The 20,600-nt window shown below is 34.2% G+C and overlaps 1 protein-coding gene across 1 annotated transcript in view; it reads right to left on the minus strand.

The window, feature by feature from the left end:
• The window catches only part of LOC129223193 (uncharacterized), a 53,396-nt gene extending 37,001 nt beyond the window's left edge, over nt 1-16,395 (minus strand). The window contains exons 1-5 of the mRNA XM_054857760.1: nt 16,348-16,395; nt 14,813-14,920; nt 13,283-13,492; nt 11,425-11,630; nt 7,669-8,130 (exon numbers count right to left, since the gene is read on the minus strand). Coding sequence (XP_054713735.1) covers nt 7,669-8,130; nt 11,425-11,630; nt 13,283-13,492; nt 14,813-14,903 — 969 coding nt within the window. The 5' untranslated portion in view covers nt 14,904-14,920; nt 16,348-16,395. The remainder of the gene's footprint in view (nt 1-7,668; nt 8,131-11,424; nt 11,631-13,282; nt 13,493-14,812; nt 14,921-16,347) is intronic.
• Between the last annotated feature and the right edge of the window lie 4,205 nt (nt 16,396-20,600).

The following is a 20,600-nucleotide window of genomic DNA, read 5'->3' on the forward strand; positions in this document are numbered from 1 at the left end:
TATAATAACTTTGAAATTTTTACTGATATCAGATTGATTACCCTACTCCATAGATTGCAAAAACATATAACTTTTATGTTTTCATTAAATAGTAAATAAGATACAAGCCTTCAAAAGTGCAACATTTAGCATTTTTGAGAATGCTGTTCAATTTGACTAATTTTCAATCGCATGTAACTATTTAAATAAAAAATTTTAAGCAAAAATATTTTAGATATTTTTATATAGGCATAAAAGGAACCTGTATACCAAATTTCATAAAAATCTGTTACCATGCGGCCACCACTTTTTTGCGAATTTTGCTGATTTCGCATGGAATGACCCGTAAATGAATTTCCAAGATGAGTTTTTTTTATGTCAGAAATTTATAATACGGGGCGATGTAATTTAATTCTTTTGTGTTTCTTCTATGTTTGTACGCCTAAATATTGAGGAAAAAAGTACTTTGAACCGAATAGTTTCTATTAAAAAACGCTCATCAATAAATTGCAGTGAATTACAATTTAAATGTAACTATTTTGTGATTTAGATATTGTCAACTCATCAGTTAGCTACTAAAAGTTGTGAAGAAAACATTTTGAAGAGACTGAAACATCTTTTAAATACAACTTCTGGTGGAACCTACAACGTAGACAAGGAAAACAGTTTTACAGAAAACGCCAGGAGGAAATGTCACTTTTTCATATCGGGGGGTTTTATGGAAATGTCGCCATATATCGCCATTGATTTGAAATCTCATATCGGGCACAAAAGTTGGCGAGATATCGCCAACTATAGTTTTCAAATGGATGCCAAACATAGCCACATTTCGGCTATATGGTTTTCGGGGCCCAAGAAACTAGATGAGAGCAATCGATAGTTATTATGGACATATTTTTAAGGAATAAATAAATACCTTCGTGCTGAAAATAAAAGATAATAATGCAATGTTTCTTTTGCATTGAAAAATGGATTCCTTGTAACCCAAAAACTCGCGTCTGTAGTTTCCTGAAAATTAGGGCTTGTTAACATTGTTTTTTTATTCTTTTATCTTTTATGTTCCTTTGGTTGTTCAGAAATAGTTTTGGAGTTGATCGTAGGGTAGCTTTTTTTCTTTACCTTTGATGTCTCCCCTCTACATAGAAAGTGTGTTGAACTGTGGATAGCTGATAATAGTGAAAAATGTTCTAGAAACTTCTTTGGAAAGGCTTCTAAATTACTAAGAAGTTATTATATCCTTTTAGAAACTGATGTTTTCGCTTGGTTTTCTTTAAGACGGCCTCCGTGCTTAGCACAATCTGCACTTTTGATCAAAATTCGAGTTATCGTCACGAAGTGGTTCTTTATAACATATTTTCCCAACATACTACAATGTTTTATGCTATTTTATGAACGGGAAACATTTTTGTAAAAACTCTGAAAGAGTGAAATCTGAATCAATTATACAGAGTCTATCAGTACAGCGTTTAGAGACTTTCAGGACACATAGAGTACACCTAGACGATGGGAAATCACACAGCAATGTATGGTCAGAAACGCTTTCCTGACGCGATCGTGACGATACAAAGCACAAGAAAGACAAGACACGAATAAGAGGGAAAAAGATGTTTGTTATTTTTAATACAGCAAAAATACTGGTAGGTTTTTGTCTGGAGTACACGATAGATGTTGTTACGTAAACCGAAGCATCAGATGACGGTGCATGCGCACACGTGGTTTTTGTTCGTTCGATCTTCAATGCGCCGGAGATGTGAGGCATGCTTCACGACCCGGGGTCGTAATTTCAAACACCTACTTTGATGACGATCGCTGGCTCGTTAATGTTCTTTTTTCTTAGCTTTTTGCTGTACTAAGGAAAATAAGCATGTTTTCTTCTCTTATTCATGTCTTGCCTTTTTTGGTGATTTTTGTCGTCACTACCGCGCCAGGAAAGCGTTTCCGACCATGCATTGCTATGTGGTTTCCCATCGTCTAAATGTGTGTACTCTATCTGCCCGGAAAATCTGTAAACGCTGTACTGATACACCCTGTATATGGAGGCGTAAAACTTTAAAACGCTATTTCTCATTTTGAGTTCAACTACAGATACCACTTTTGTGCTCAGCACAGCAGTGTACGCGAGAGCTTCTGTGTATATTTGTTGATTTGAATCAACATGCTGGAAACGAATTGCTCTTTTTTTCAATCTGTATCTCGTCATCTATTGCTCGTAAAAGTTACTATTTACCAAAATATATTGTTTAACAATATGAAAGAATGAATTTCATACCATTTTATGCAAGTTACAGCTTCATTTATTTTCTCTTCAATTTTTTTTTTTTTTTTTTGGAATTGTTAAATTTTTTTGAAATATTTGACAGAGTAACGTTAGTGAGAGGAAAATTTAGCTTTCAAAACTGAAGTTGGTATACGTGAAAGTAGGGTCATTTAGTTTTACACGAACTTGTTTGGTGCTGAAAGTGTGCACCAGATGAAAATGGAAAGTGGATAAATAGAAAGTGCGATCTAGGGAAGATTAGTATAAGAAAAGTGTTACTGATTATGTTTAAAATTCAAAAATGCTAAATAACGAAGGATTCCACATTTGGGACAAAGTACATTTCATATTGTCGTTGTTGGAAACAGGGTGAACTCGTAAGTTTTGCAGCACCGAAACGGCATTGAAAAATTGAGAAATAATGGCATTCACAATCCAGAGCTGTGATCGATTTTGTGTGAAAAGAAAATTTATTTTTACAGAAAATCAGAGGGTACGTTTTCGCGATCATATTCACATTTTACTGACAGTATTTTTTTAATTGGAAAATATATTGAAAAGGGGATGTAAGCTGAAATCGAAAAAAGAGACAAGCTATTGAACACTGCTATAGAAAGTTTTTTTTTTCTCCCGGTCGCACACGTTATCGTTATCATTATAATATTTTTGATTAGTGACTAGCACATCAAAAAAAAAAAAAAAACTATCGTAAAGACACACGATAGACGCGAAACTTTTGTCTTTTCGTTTCTTTCTTTCTTTCTTTTTTGAGCAATCACGATTGCTTATTGTTTTCACTTGACAGTTTTGAATTCCTATCATTTTATTTTCCCATCAGCACCCTCTGCCAGCACCACCGTCGCGTCGACCGGCCTCACGATGCTGCTCCTCTTGCGAAAACCGTCTCCAGGATGCGTCCATATCCTACACACACACGCATACACATACATACACACACTCATGCCTACGCACAGACACAAACACACACTCCTACACACACACATACACACACTCATGCCTGCACACAGACACAAACACATATGCCTACATACACACACACACACGAACGCCTACACACACGCGCGCGTACACACACAGCACTGCATACACAACACGCACACACATGCATACATACGATTGCGAAAAACATAATTTGAATTCAAGATGCCAAAAATTCAAATTAATATATTTTTCTTTTTTTTTTTGTATTTTGAACTGTCACTTCATCAGCACTTTTTCTCTCACTCCACGCTTTTGTTTTTCTGCACCGAACTTAGGCACATTCACAACAAAATTGTATATTTTAATGAAGAAAATAGATTTGGAACAACAAGAAAACTAATCAATGCGCGAAATACGCTTTTTAATTGTTGCGGAAAACATTGAAAAATAAAAGTAATTCTAAATTTAATTTTGTTAATAAAAATTAACTAATTTCAAGGTTGAACTAAAGAATTGTGGATTACGCTTTTAAACTGATGATTTGCTGAAAGAAATTTTCGAAAACCTATTCGCAACCCCAATAAACTATAGGGGGCGCTGCAGCCACTGTCTAATGGCGGATGAAAAAAATAAAACAAACAAATGCCGTAACTTATAACTTGCTTTGACGCTTAGAGAATGAGAGTAATTTTTCATCATGTTTGTGGGAAGCTTTCTTTTCTATTCTTCTGAAATTACATTACACCATAAACTGTCTGAAGCCTGTAATTTACCCCAAAGAAAACACGTGGAATGGAATGTTTTACTTTTTTCTTTAATATTGTTAATCACCGCAAGGTAGCGTATTCGAGCTCTGGAGTTGCGAACATCATTTGAAAAATTTAAAATTTCAAAAATACACAATTATAAGTTCGGTCTTGAAATTAACTTGTGAAGTTTAATAACAACACTGACTTTATAATTGATATTATTTTTTACTGTTTTTGGCAACAATTAAAACACGGAAGTATTTTAACTTAATAATTACTATCATTTTTCAATGGTTTTGGCAACGCACAAAAAAAAAAAAAAAAAAAATACATTACTTCCATCAGACAAAAAATTTGCAGATCGGAATTTCAGAACCCTCGCATAAAAAAGAAGTTTCACTTCAGAAATGGAAATAGAGATATATGTTCATCAACACACACTAAAAGGAAAACTGATTCAAACAGATACTCTCGCAAGAGACTGAACCAGACGCTCTTTAAACCAAAATCAATACTTACTACTGAAGCCATTATTGTGTTGGAAACGGAGGAATTTTATATAACGAAGTATAAACTTAGAAAAATGAGACTTTTTTTTAAACTCTTGATTAAGTAACAACAAGTTTTAAAGCTTGTTGCGTGATGTTTGCGCACCTGCTCAGTTGCAGTTGCACGACAAATGTTTTATGAGGCATCAGAATTAATCTTACCTTTTTTTTTTCTAATCGTATCCTATGCGTGATATGTATAACAGCTGTGAACACTCTTTCGTATCAACAAATTTCCTTGCGTTCGATTTTTTTCATACATGACTTTTGTAAGCTTACCAGGGAGTTTATTACTGTAATGCTAGTTCATAATGATGTGGGATTACTTGAGGTTAAGAGAAACTGAGTTTCAATGTTTCAGCTTTAGATCCTTCTCATTCTTTTGGAGGAATTGAGATTACATTGTATGGATAGTGTCCAAGACTACTCCCCGAGTGCAATTGGGTAAGAAAATCCCTAAATCTATCCCTTTTGGACGGGTTACGCTACCCCTGTGCCATCCCCCTAAATTCCACTCCTCCGTACCCATGACATTAAATAGTAGATTGTCTAGAGAATTGTCGGAACATAATTTTAAGAGCTGTTCTGTCATAAGTGTTTGTACCCACTTAATAAAGTATAGATACCATTTATTAAGTACAAGCGGTACCCGCACGGCTTTGCCCGTAGTAGAAAATTGAAAGGTCATTTGGTTTGCCTGTATATTTACAAATAAAGGATGATGAATTTCTCGCCAATTTGCTATGGCTATTTTTTCGCCCATGTTACGGTTCCACGTTATGATAATTTAGTAATTTACTCGTCCACGTTGTGATAGTTTGTTTGGTAAAATGTTCTTAAAATTGAATAGAAAAAGAACAAAATTGAATTTTCGAAAAATCGCTTTGAGGTGCACACCCTCATGCTACAAACTAATTTTGTGTGATGGATGCTTTTCTAAAAACGTGTGATCACAAGTTTTTTATTTGTTACTAGTGTAATCCGCACGACTTTACCCGTAGTAGAAAACTAAAAGGTCTTTTGGTTCGCCTGTATATTTACAAATAATGTATAATGAATTTTTCGCCAATTGGCTTGCCCATGTTATGGTTCCACATTATGATAACTTGGTAATTTACTCGTCCATCTTATGATAATTTTGCGCGGGAAAATGTTCTTAAAATTGGAATGGAAAAAGATCAAAATCGAATTTTCGAAAAATCGCTTCGAGGTGCACACGCCCATGCTACAAACTAACTCTGTGTCAAATATCATGAAAATCGGCCGAACGGTCTAGGCGCCATGCGCGTCACAGAAATCCTGACATACAGAGAGAGAGATCCAGATAGAGAGACTTTCAGCTTTATTATTTGTAAAGAAGACTAAGAGATCTTTGTCGTAATAAAGTATTGAAAGAACATTACAGTCAAATAGAAGAACCATCCTGATGTTTTTTTCGAATGGAAACCGTGTGGAATATCACATATGATTTAGTTCAGAGCTAAAGTGGAAAAAGTCCTTGTATGATTGAATTCACTTTAGCTGTGAACGCCTTAGACAGCACAAAGCTCTTAAGGCTTTTATTGTATCAGCAGTGGCGTGCACAGAAATTTTGGGGCCCGTTACAAATGACTAGTACAGGCCCCCTCCATATTTTTACCTCTACGTCCCTACATATATTTCCCCCCTTGTTTTAAAAACTCGGCCCCCTTCAGACTCAGGCCTGTGCCAACAGGTGTCCCGCCCCCCGTGCACGCTCCTGTATATCAGACGTTCAAAGCTAAAAAGGATTAAGTCGTTCATTGACTTGATCCACTTCAGCTTTGAACGCGTCATACATCCTGATAATATTACTCAGGGTTCGCTGATATATATCAGTCGATATATATCATGATATATATCACGATATATATCTTGATATATATCCAATATTTGTTTTGAAAATATCATGATATTTTCGATATTTATTTTCTCAACTACGGTATTTTCGATATAAAAGTTATATTAATCATAATAATATTATTCATTAATTATTACAAATAACCAAACGTGATGCACTATATTTTTGTGATGTATAATACATCATTAATACAGCAAAGTAATATTATTTTTTCTTTTTTATTTCATATTAATTTTTATTATTAGTAATGTAACCATATTAAAAGTGACTAATTAAATATTAAACATTGGGCAGAAAAAAAAATGTCTTATATGGCTGAGCAGCGACTCATGCATATTTTTATTTCTGAATCATATAACTGTAAAAGTAGCTAACAGATGAAAAATGAGTAAAACAGCTAATGCAAAATTAACTTCATTAAAAGTGACAGAAAAGTAAAATGAAATATTAGATATAAATGATGAGAGATACCTTAATTTTAATTCTACATATTGTAATAATAATGTAAGAAAATAAAGAGAGTGATTTGAGGGTGCATTTACTATTTTGAAGACTTTAGTTTGTGTTGATTGAAAATATCGGATATATATTAAAATATCAGATATTTTCGATATTTTCGAACCCTGATATTAGTACGCATGAATGTATTGCTTTAATTATTGTGAAAGTGTCTAGAAAAGAAAAAAGAAAACAGTATAATAACAGTGCATGCGCGAAAAAACGAGCATATCTTCAACTTGTATTTTTTGACATTACAAGAGTGAGAGCTGACCGCCTTGTCTAGTGGTCAGAGAAGTCTGACTGCGGGTGGGGAGGTTTCGGGTTTGAATCCCGGTTTGAGCATGGATGTACTTTCGTTCTCCTGTCCTTGACCTTCCTTTATGTGTGAATGGTTGCCTACCCTATAAACAGGTCCTGAGGGCATGTGTTTACTGTGAAAGTTGGACTTCACATCAAATTACCTAAAGATGAAAAAGTGAAGCAGCGCACCTCAAATTACCAGCCTAGCTGGCACAAGAGAACAACAAGAAGAATAAGACAATCTAGTGTAACATGTAAAACAGATCTGCAAGTCAGTTTTTTGTTTAATGTTGCATTCAACCACAAAGAAGGTTGGATGTAACAACTTTCCTCTTGCAAGGCATTGTTTGTTAGTTCTTTGTAGTTTGTTTAGGAATTGTCCTCAAAAGTCATATATTTTATCATACTTGCTGTATTTAATCAAACAAGTCGACCCTCTTAATCATATTAATTAATTAAATAATGACTCATAAATACGTTTCTCACAAATATATTTTGTATTTATAATTTCACGGTACTTATGATACCTTGAGGTAATAAAAGTCCTTTAGATTTTCCCCAGCCATCCTTATCCGTTATACAGCAAGGAAATTTAGCTTTTCCCCATCCATCATCATCTACCGTACAACAAGGAAACGGTATTTTGGAGAAAATAAGGTAATAATAAAGTGGTATGACACTTGTTTTCTCGGTTGTAGTCGGAACTGGTGTTGTGGTTACTTCTTCGGTTGTGGTAATCATTTCTGTCGTAGTTGTGGGTAATTCCGTAGTCGGTTCTGGCGTTTCTGGCATAGTTGTTGTAACTTCTGGCTCTGGTGCAGTATCGTTTTTGACTTCACATGTGTAAGATGGAATTGGCACGCTTTCCGGGAACCGTGGCCATTTCTTGATCACAGCATACAGAGCGTCTCCTGGGCAGGAAGTACAGTAGGCATCTCTGTGTCCGATTACAGTGAAATTGTCTGTCAGGTATCCCTAAATGAGATGAGAAGAAAATTTGTTGTAACCTTTTTGAACTCATATATTATGTACCATAAACTGTAAAATTCTCAAAAAAATAATAATCAATGATCTAGAGTCGCTATATAGATAGGCCGACGCATCAGCTTAAGTTTAGCCATTTTCGATCGGATTTTGCATTGTTGCGCTGCGAGGGTTACCAGAGCAAAGTTTCGGGTTTCGCTAAATTTGCGAAAATAATACTTTATTTAATTAATAATTCACGTGCCGCTAATAATCGCTCGCAGTGAACAACCATCAAACGCGATTACTCGCCAGAAAAGACAACCGCTCAAACACGCGCTCCGATCCAAAAAGGCTGATCTCAGCTGATGCGTCGGCTCGTATATATAGGGGCCTTACAATGATCGAGTAATGCTCCTGATGTCATCAACAATAACACGGAATGATAATTTGATAATGTGTTTTAGCAATGTTTAACATACAGGGAAAGGCTTTATTTTGACAACGCTGAAACTGGATCGGGTAACTTAACTGTTTTACTGGTAAGACTGTCATTTCAGGGGAATGAAGAAATGAAAAAGTGATCAAAAATGAACGCTATCCAGGGTTAACCCACTGGAGTTAGGAGTAAAATTTCAACTATCGAAATATAACCAAACTGGCAATTGCTTCGTTCGAATGTAGAAGCAATTTTCACCCGTCATATCCCGATGGGCGATTTTCTAGTATCCACAATTAGTAACGGTTAGATTTACAAGTAAAATCACTAGGAAGAATGTAAATTGGAAGTGAGTTCACAATGAATAAAAATCCTTTTTTATTGGTCGTGATAATGGACGTAAAAGGTCATACTGTAAAATTTAAGTGTACATTGAAATGAAAAGAAAATATAACGCGTTTTTATCTTACTGCCATCAATTATCACGCGAGTTGACCTCCCGACTATCCAAAATAAGTTGTCTCTGGATTTACTAGGAAAATCAGAAGACATTTGATAGTCAAATATTGCTCTTGATAGCGGTAAATAAGATTAAAATATACAAAAAATAATTTCTTCTGCAGTACTTGCGGACGTAAAAGTTTGATTACTGTATAAATATCTGTCAGACTAGCCCTCCTACCCTTCCCCCACCCCCCATGGAGGAGGTAAGGGGTTCCACAGCAATAGAACTCGGAAATAGAACATGATCGATTATAAAAAGAAAGGGATTAAAACGTATGTTTGTATACGTTTTGGTGGAAATGAAAGGTGCCCGTGGGGGAGCTATCGAGGGAACCTCTTAGTAAACGTGAAAATACTGTTGGGATCGTCTAAATGATAAACAAAAGTTAGAGCTAGAGCGATCTTTTTGCTATGAATTATCATATGCATTAAACTCTTCATAGTAAGTTATATTGAGTTTCACAGGACTAATCTGTAGATATTGATAATACTAAACTGTAACACAAGGAACAGTTAGTAATCCAACGTTTTCACAACGTTGGATTACTAACTGTTCTAATTTTCAGCACAAAGGTATTTATTCGTTATGTAACACAAGGTTTCGATCATGCTTCTTACCTTTTGGTAAATAAATCTTGCACATTTTTTCAGTACTTAATACAGAAATGTTCTTCATTTTTTCGCTCACAAAATTTTTTTTTCACAAAATGATATTTAAAAAAAAAAAAAAAAAAAAAAAGAAAGAAAAAGAAGCGAAAAACAGGCAAATTGCAAGTTTAAAATGGGCTTAAGGTGTTTGTTTCATGTATTTTTTTTTTTTTTCTTTTTTATACTTATAATCACGGACTATAATATCTAATAAATGAACTTTTTTGAGAGGGTGGGAACCAAAGCACTAAAGCAGCTCGCTGTTTCTCTTCTAGCTTATCTACGAATACATATTTTTATTTTGGATTTACTCAATACGATAAGAACTTACTTCAAAAATTTCTTCGTTTTTGCAAAACCGGTTTTTTTTTTTTTTTTTTTTTTTTTGCTGCTGATATTTAAAGAGCACACACAGAAATGTTATCACTTTATCCAAGTAACTCCAGAACACTCAGATAAAATGCAAGAAATTTATTTAAATGTTTATTTTATTTGTTGTTACTTTTTTGAAATGCAGTGAAAAATGTTTACAATTAAAATGTTCAACAGGAAAAGTTACTAAACAAGAAAAGATTTAGCTCCATCGATGAACATTTGTTCATCCAGGAAGATAAATCTGGAAGTTAACTGCTTTCCGCAGTTTCAATTTTCGTATTTTTTATTCTGTCATAAACGAGCTGATGTGTGCATCACATGACTTCCTTTTACACCAATTTAATGCTATTTCCCTATTATTGCAATTTTAATGGGATTCTCTCTCTAACTCTTTAAATATCACTAGCAATGGCCACATTGAAAGCAGATTTAAAAAAAAAAAAAATCGCCAAATTTTTCGCCAAGTTGGCGACAAAACTTGGCAACCAAAAGACTGGCGATATATCGCCAAGTGTCCGACAAATTATAACGCCACTTGAGTTTACATCGAAATTAACAATGATTTCCCCCCCAAAAAGGTGCAAAAGACCCCCTTAGGAACATCCGAAAGCAACCAAAAGGGGAGGTGCACAACTAGACCCCACTACGAGTCTATGTACCAAATTTCAACTTTCTAGGACATACCATTTTTGAGTTATGCGAGATACATACGCACATACGCACATACACACATACGCACATACATACAGACGTCACGAGAAAAGTCGTTGTAATTACCTCGGTGATGGTCAAAATGGATATTTCGCGTGTCTATACATTCTTAGGCACTTTTCCGCATGTGGTCGAATCGAAAAAAAAACTCAACATTCATTTGGGGGTGAGCAAAATGGAAATTAAGGGCGATTTTTGAGTGAAAATTTTTTCGCGAATACAATACTTCCTTTTTTGTAAAAGGAAGTAAAAAGAAACTAACAAACAATCATCGATACCGTTGCAAAATTAGTTTGCTTCTTGGGCTTGGTAAAGACCATGTCATAGCCAAAAACTTTCCCCTTGCGGGATGCTTAGTTTTTGAAATTATTTAAACGTTGTTCAAGTCAGAGAATTCATATTAAATTACGTATAGACGTTTCCTGCATGTGTTTCAACTAAATTGGTCTCTAGATGAAAATTAAACTAATAAAATTGGCAGGCATCGAAAATATTGGCGATATTTTTTTAATGTATTAAAGGTTAAAACAAAAGAAAGTCATCAATCTCCTCAACTTGGTGTTGAACGCTTTTCACTGTTGAAAATTATATCAAAAAAAAAAAAAAAGTATAATAAATTTATGAATCACCTTTTCAAAAGCACAATAGGCAATCTTTGAGACAAGACCAAGCATTTCTGGACTCGGACAGTCTTTATCATAGTTCCCAAAGAACGCTATGCTAATGGATTTCTTGTTATGATACTTTGTGTGGGCTCCAGCTTTGTAGAATGGCCGCCCCTCGTAAGCCCTGTTGTCTCCACCAATCACAAAGTGATATCCAATGTCGAACCATTCTGTAAGGAAAATGGAAATTGAATTGTATATTTTTAAGTTCTTAGTTATAAATTAAGAAGAAAAAAAAAGAAAACAGAAATATTCAGACACTTTCTAAATAATGTATTCTACATTCCGAGTCAGATGTCACAAAAAATGGCATCCAAAAAATCAGCAAACATCTAATATTAATAAAGTCAGATAAAATTGCACAATTTCAAAGTTTGCTAATGTTGCAGTGGTGAAAAAGAGGGAGCTTATACGTTAAAACTTCACTAAAAAAAAACTAGAACCAAAGTTTATGCTGCACTATTCCGAAGTTTAATGATGGTGCAGTGGTAAAAAAGAGGTACTCTCAAGTTAGAGTTGTTAAAAATTCCGTTGATAGCATAAAAAGAAAATTTAAATTTCATTTTTCCAAAGTTCTTCTGCTGGGCAGTGGTAAAAACACTCGTTTTATAAAAGTTTGAACTTCGCTAAAAACTTAAAAGCTTATGCTGCACTACCCTTAAATCATACAGTGCAAAAAACGAGGCACTCTCAAGTTAGAAAAGTGTTAATGGTTTGAAACGAAAATTCACACTACATTATTCCAAACATTGTGTAAAATATATGAAACGTGAAATGGGAGGCGTAGTAGGCATAATGTCTACTTGACATTATAATGGCTCCTAATGAAGTGAGGGAAGATCTTTATGTGTAGCACTACTACAGATTTTTTTTTCATCTTCTACGTAAAAATTAAATAAATAAATTTAAAAAAAAAACTGGAATTATCCCAAATTGGGATGTGACTTCATAATTTTTGTTCAAAAACATAGATGTTATTATTATTATTATTATTTTTTTTTTTTTGATGTATTGGAGCTTCTTAACATTATAAAAAAATCGATGTTGTACGATGTTTAAATTTTTGAATGAAAAAGATTTGTAATATGTTTGGACAATTATATATAAGGAGTTTTATTAATAACACAAGTAATAGTATATTTACAAAAAAGATTTTATAGTTGGGTGATTCTCGAAAAAGTGTCCCGTGCATAACGCTCAGTTTTTTTTTATTTTTTCCAGCTAACCAAAGCCTTCAAAAAACAATGCTGTTGGGGAATAATACATGCTTTAATATACTATCAAAGCATAACAGTTAATCTCATATTTAGTTAATAGTTACTTGAATAAAATAAAAAACTTAGCTTTACACACGGGACATTTTCTCGAGAATCGCCCAGTTGGCAAATGAGATTTTATAGTTGGTTGAGTTAGCTGTAGTAGGTATCATGTAATGCTGAAAAATAAGTACATTAAAGTGGTTTTTCTGAGAAATTTTTTGAAGCACAGCTTGATTACGATGATTTGTGCAAAAAAAAAAAAAAAAAAGAAAAGAAAAAAAAAACATCGATTTCTTTTACTCATTAATATTCGCTTATAAAATATAAATGCAATAGCATTATCGAGAAAAAAATAATAACTATAGTTGAGGCAAACCTAACTTGGCAGCATTGTAATGGCTACGCAGATCCTAATCACAGCATTACGACGCTTCAGGTTAAGTTTGCCTCAACTAGTATCTGTTTACATAAACATAAACGTGCTCGTCTTTAAGTAAGTAATCAGAGATTTTTACTATGTGAACTTTTGTAATTTACTTAGAATTAAAGTTCTAAAACCGTACTTTTCGTTTTCTGGTGTTCCTTCTGCAGTTTCTTCATTGAAGTCTTGCACGAAGTCCCAGTACTGCAAGCACCGGTGACTGTGTGATGAATTATGATATATTCCACTGGCCTTGAGAAACAGTCGATGATTCCAATTGGTTCATTTGCTTCCCAACCTTCTCTACTTATAACATACTGAGACAGAATTTTGCAAGCACCTGTTGACTTGCCTGAAATCAAAGTGCACATATATATTACTGATAATATTAAGTACTAAACTACTGCACTAAGCACTGTATAGAGTGCCAGATTATATGCATGGCCTAAAACATCTGTGTATCTATATACATAAATGGCTACTTCTGTATGTATGTCCGCAGTAAGCTTCAAAACTACTGGACCGATTTTAACCATTTTTTCTCTGATGCTAGCTACGTAGCAGGAAGCAACATAGGCTATAATTTACTTCTAAAAATTTAGTTTAAAAAAGTTACAATGGAAAACAGTAAATTTCATGTAAATTTCATGTATTAACTGATAAATCTTTTTAAACAAGTGAAACTCCATATTTTTAAAATTCTTCAAAGTTTTATATGCTTAAATGTCGTGCTTTCGTTTCTAACTGAATACTATTTCATTCTTTATACTTATTGCTATTTTACTTTTATGGGTAAGGAAGAAGCTCGGTTTTTAATTACGTCAAAGCGGTGTGTTTTGAGTTCTTTCAGTCAAAACAGAAAACGAATGAAAGTAACGATTGTTTTTCACAATTATTGCTGACCCGGGCAACGCCGGGTATTTTTCTAGTATTACATAAAGCCAAACGTTTGTTTGTTGGCTATACCTTTTCACGCCTTACCTACTCAACCGATCATCACGAAATTTTGTATAAACGTTATCAGGGGTGCAAAATAGAACATAGGATATCTTTTGTTTAGAAAAAAAGTATTCCATGATTTTATTCCAATTTTTAAAAAAAATTATAAATTTGAGAGCTCTTATTGAAAAAAAAAAGTCATATTTGTTTGATTTTTGCAGCATGTTAAATCCCTTAAAAAGCTACACAAGATAAACTTTACCTGATGTTCAAGAAATAGTTGGAACACCTCCTTAGTTCGTTATTTTAAGTTGTTTTCACATTCTTAAATGAGGCCTATCCTGAGTAGGCAGGGAATTACTTATGCACCTAGAAAGGGTCGCAGGAGGATTTTCAAATGCTGAAAAAGTACCGAAACGTTCGAATTTTAATTTTAGGACCCAAACTTGCCATAAAATGACTCTTTTGCATAAATTTGAAAAGGACAACATTGCATGTTTTGAGCCCCTTCCGTGAGAACATTAAGTCTAAAAAATATAGTCATAATTTAACATTATTTTTTCATCCCTGAAATGCAAAAAAAGGTAAATACGTTTTCGACAATAGACTATAATGCAAGAAAAGTAGGTAGTTCTACTGTTGTGAAATAATATGCCTTCATTAAACAAAATACTGAAAAATATGCTATCAATCGGCAGAAAAAAAAGACTGAAAGGATAAAATTTATATTTACCTTTCGATGGTAGGTAACAACTCAGAGTGCCAGTAATTTTGGAAATGGCTAAGAAACAAATCCACATAAAAGTCAAATCCAGCATCTTCATAAATCAATGCCTAACATCTGCAACATAATTCATTGTCTTTTTATAAAAGTTTACACAAAATTTATTTTTACTTCAGAGAAATTCATTTGTTGAGAGAACAGATGTGTTGAGAAGAGTTTGAAACCTCAACGGAATTCCACTTTAAGAAATGAGAATATAGAGTAGTGTCTTCCGAAGTTCTTAAAATTCTTTTGTAGGATCTATCTTCATTCTGATTAAAGTGAAATAAATAATTGAAAACGAATTTCAATAAATCTACAAAACCTTTATCGAGAATCTTTTAACTTTTTTGAATATGAATTTATAAACTTGATTAAGCATCATGTGCGTGAAACTTACCACATATTAAATTTTCATAACAGATAACAATCTTTACAATATGTTAATTAACTGAGAAAGATAGCTTCTTTTTTAAAGAATGGTAATAAATCTCACATTCACTTTCAAAAAAGAAAGAAAGAAAGAAAAACTTTTTTTGTGAACGTTGTATGCTATAAGTGACAACATATTTTGCATGTCCCTCGACAATAGGTTAAAAACAATAAGAACTTACATAAGCAAAAAATACATTTATCAGCATAAATAGGAATATTCATATGAACAGATGTCATTTTTATGTACGACATTATGCCTTAAGTTTTATTTGAATATGTTTTTGGAGAACTGGAGTACACAGTTATTTATATAATAAGAGAAGATTTTTTCTTTTTTTCTCACTTTCACAAAATTATCGTAACGAACTGTCAGAAGTTTTATAAGTTAGATTTTTTAATAATGTCTCAGGAAAAGTGCGACTAAAATCATTTTTATATTTGTTTTTAAAGTTAAGTATCATTTTGTATTGTTCGCATGAAACAAAAATATGGTCGAGGTTTCACTGAATTTTTTTCTTAAAATCCTCATAAATTGAGCATTATGTTAAACAATTGCTTTTATTTTATTATTGAATTATTACATTACTGTTACTGGGGTGCAAGTAGGGAAAACCCAACCTGACAAAGTTTTAATTAATTTATTTATTTGTACAGAAGCTAAACAGCTTCGCAAACATTGAGGACTGCGTACAAAACGTCTTACCTCCGTACAGACTCAGAAACATTTGCAACTCATGAGAAGGAAATAACACCCAGGGCACCGGTCGGAATCAAACCGGCGACCTTCGGCTTAGAAAAGGAAGTTTCTACCACAGAGCCTGCTGCCCCCTGGCAGCGTTGTAATGCTGTGATTAAGATCTGTGTTGTTTTCGCAATGCTTCCAGGTTAGGTTTGCCCCCAACTTATATACAAGCTTTTAATTTTAGAAACTATAATTGTACACAGAAAATATTCAAAAATGCCGGAAGCAATATCACCGTTACTATCGGAAGCATAACTAAAGCCATAAAAATGTTTTCCGTGAAGACTAGCTCACAAGCACATTGAAAATTATGAAGACTTAACCTTACCTCCAGATTGTTCTTTGGACTCTCCGAATGTGCCAAATAAACTTTCCGGCGACTCTAAGAAGTTTATGTAAGCCACCTTTAAGTATGAAGAACTACTCATTCTTCCACTTGCTTTGCAAATTTCTACTTTATACCCTAGCAACCTTTCATTCCTTTTACGAAATTGGTCCATAAAAGACCACAGCGATTGTTTGACCGTTGTTGGCAGTCTTGGATTCATGCATATGAGCAGCCAATATTTTACCTTGAAGAGTGCTTTAACAGGTTTTTGGATCGTGCTGTAAATAAGGATTTACAAGTGGTTTTGAGCCTGAAAGGGTCGTTTCGGGTCCTTTTTCGTGAAGGAAGAACTGACACAATTTGGAATGAAATCCTTTTGCGCGGGAGTTTCACCTTTCAAGTGGCGTGAGGAAGATTTTTTATAGCTCAACTTTTTGATAACGGCACGATTATGAAGGATGAGCTGGGGATGAGACGGAATGGTGAAAGACTGATATATTGTTTTTTGTTGTTGTTGTTTTTCTGAGAAAACGTTTGCACTGCCTTCTATAAAATTGGAAAATTTTTGGAAGAACTATTTCCGCCGCTTGGCTAAAGCTTGCTTTTGGAATGTTCTGTTGTGTTTCGGAAGCGAGCTTTGTGCGATCGTACGCGTAGTTCCATACATACCTAAATGTCATATGTCTTAGAATCAAGAGCAAACGAAATTTTTGTGACCCCATATTCTTGTTTTTGATCTTAAACTGGTTGGAATTGACTAATTTTGCTCATGATTAAAAAGACTTTACTCTGGTTAACCACGGTTTTCTGTATGATTTATTAGTGAAACCATTTATCATCCTAAATCTTGAACCTTAACCAAGCTCTTCGTCGTCGTCTCAAGATTCTATTTTTCATTGGTGTTCTAGTATTGAAAAGTATATCTAGCATCCCTGCTGTTGACCCAATGACAATGTAATCGAATAGAGATGACGAAGTTCCATATTTTTTTTACTACTACAACCAGAAATTTCTACTAGGAAGAGAAAGATTGGTTCATAACATGTTTGTATAATTATTACCACACTGTAAGAAAATTTTAAAACGTTGCATTTTATTTCCAGGCAACGTTCTGGGATTTTAATGGTTTCTTCCTTTCCTATGAAAAACAAGTTTTTTCTAGGGAAAAGTTTCCCGAATTGCTACATGTTGCATGAATGTCGGCTCCTCACTGTTGTGAAAAATATTTTTAATTACTAGTGTGAAGATGTGTTCGTCTTCTTCATTAGGTGTTTCGCCTTCAACTTCTTCATTAAGTGCGTCGCCCTTCCAGATCGACGGAGCCCAAACAAGGAACAGAGGGAACCCCCAAGCACCGGAACAGTTACGTAAATGGTGAAAATCCCAATTGAGGCTGTGAGAAGCGAAGGATTGTAAATTATTTTAAAGTTATTAGCAAAACACGTTCAAAGTTCAGATCCTAGGTAGGCTTTCATTGAGTTTCAAAATAATGCTGGATTGCCGTGCCTACCAGCAGGACTACCTGTACTATCTCTTGCCCTAAAACAGAAGATTGGTTCTCCTATCGTTTGCAGTGATTATTTCCTTTAAAAAAAAAAAAATTCGACAGTTACATCCCTTTGCTTAAGCCCCCACAAGGTTGACTAAGAGAATCTGCGCTGGCAGAGCATGTTTGTCCCTCGAAGAGTGGGAATGTAGTTTGTGCATTCAACAGTACTTGAGCGAAACAGTGTTATATGTCAATTACGTACAAAATAAGACAAATGCAGTCTCTTCAAACCGTAGCTTTGCAAGAATGGGGTCGTTTCCAAAATTTTAAAAGTATTTTTTTCTGAAAGAGCATGCTTAAAAACATAGGATCTGACCATTTTTAAAATAATTTGTTTAAGTTTAATATTTTTAAAAAATTACTTTAACGGGTACGCTTTCATTTTTTACGCTTCTGCCGATGGCATCACAAATGATGAAATGCCATTCACTGTTGCCATTCACAGAACAAAAAATTCAATTCGAATCTTTACTGACGTATATTGGCAACGATATGGTTGATAGCAAATGTAGAGCGCAATCTTTAATTCGCTTTAATTTAATTCGTGATTAGCATAACGTGGAAACGCGATAGAAAGATGCGCCAAAATGCATTATTTGTGACGTCACCACGCCTTGTTTGAAAAATCAGACATTTAAAAAAAATAATTAAAAAGGAACTGATGGGAAAATGAATGTATTTTCTGGGTCCATGTTTTTTTTTTTTTTTTTTGCTTTATTCTATTAATTTCCTTGACTAAAAGTATAACTTTTGACTGAAGAAAACAACCCCATTGCAAGTAAATAAGTTTTTTGATATTTGCATTTTTGATATTAACTTAGCTTCTGTCATGTTTCTAAAGTGCTCTAGGTGTCTTCCTGGTAAACCAAGAAGGTACCAAGCTATTACTATAAACATATCTCTATCTTATTCTTGGAAGATTCCTGATTTATTCCAGAAACGGACTAGCACTTATTGGGAAAGCTTCTGAGTACCTTAGGAGGATTTCAAGTTAATTTCAGGAAAATAACTGACTTGTAGCGTGAAGCGTTTCTGCTTTTTCTCAAGTATGTTACTGGCAGAAATTAGGCTCAATAGCTGCCCGTTATTTTCTACGAACGCACTTGATTTTTTTTTTTACTGTGCATATTAGGATATTAAATGTGACTTTAAATCAAGGCTTTTAAGGTTTTCACCTCACCCCCTCGTTTTCAACAGTTATTTTCATGAAATTGCATGGAAGGAGTTTCTGTGACTTTCTTCTACACAAGGCTACAAACAATGAGCAAAAAGAAACCAATTTGAATTTAAAAAACAATTCATTTCGTAAGAATCAGTAAAAATAACAAAAAAAAGGGGGGGGGGGCAGAAATAAAAAAGTGCTATTCTACCCTAATGGACTCCTATTTGACTTATCAAGATTTTTTAAACTGTATGCTATTTTTTTTTAAATTGAATTAAGTGAACTAAGCTACGTATTCTCTCTTATCATATTGGAGTTCTAGTTCAATACGAAGACATCGTGAGAAAGTGAAGATATTTTGAAGAATGCGGGAAGGTTCTATATTGAAGATCTGCGATCCGACTTTGACTATGCAAAACGCGATGCTTCCGATGTTATTTATTTTTTGCAACGTGAAAATTTTTTAGAACACTGGGTTCATAAGAATAAGTTCGATTCTCTGGCTTCACGCCGAAAAATAAGCGAAAAAACTGTTAAACAAACTCCAAGAAAAAAAGATCGGTTTTGATTATTTTTTAAATATTTTATGGAGGGGGGGATACTCCCGACGTGCTCTAAATATTTATGCTTTTGAACTTTGAGGCTCTCTAGCCCCTCAGAAGAGTATTAATGGCCAATATAATTCTCTCTTCCCCTCCAAATAAAAATATCGGTTATGAAACTGTCGAAAGCTGGGGGGGGGGGGCTGGAGGGGGGTACAATTTTTCAAAAGTGGGACTTGATGGGAGGGAACCGTTGTCATATTGATATCAATTACATAAACAATGTTTTACACAGGAATGCCGTGTGCAGGTAAAGAGCAATAACTGCACATTTTTCTTTTCTTCTTTTTTTTTTGCATTTTTGCCATGTACTTTATAGTAGAGTAAAATTAGGCCAAAAAATGGCCAAACCCAAACATCCAAAAAAAAAAGGTGAAACCTGTTGCAAATTACTTCTTACCCTTCCAGCAAGAAGGGGTAAAAAGTCCCAGCCCTTTGCGCGTCGGGTTTTGGGGGGATGGGGGGGGGCGAAATAATCCTCTATTTAAATAAAAATAATTTCTATTACTTAAAAAAAATTCTCAAACCTCGCAGAAACCACTCTATAATAGCAAAATAATAAACTCTCACAGAAAAAAATTTAATTAACAGGGGTGCACAGGCGGGGGGGTGGGAAGGGGGGGATTCATGGAGTAGCTTTGCGTCATTGGAATTTTTAAGGCAGTTTTTTTCAAGGTATATTCTTTTCTTTTTTGAGGGCTTTTATTCTGGATGGATATTCCGTCACACTTAAGGGGTGCGCCATCGCTTTTTGGGGGGTGGGGGTGGACCCTGAATTTACATTCTAAAATCAACTATTGCAGTGAAGTTCACGAAAAAAATTCCCTGATTTAAACTTTTCCGAAGTACAAAATGCCACACAATGATATGGTAATGTCAGAATGATAATTCTAAAAGATCTAAGCGAGCTCAGTAACCAAATTATTTGTGACTGGAGCTA

The sequence above is a fragment of the Uloborus diversus genome, chromosome 5, assembly GCF_026930045.1.
Source record: "Uloborus diversus isolate 005 chromosome 5, Udiv.v.3.1, whole genome shotgun sequence".
In the NCBI taxonomy this organism is placed as follows: domain Eukaryota; kingdom Metazoa; phylum Arthropoda; class Arachnida; order Araneae; family Uloboridae; genus Uloborus; species Uloborus diversus.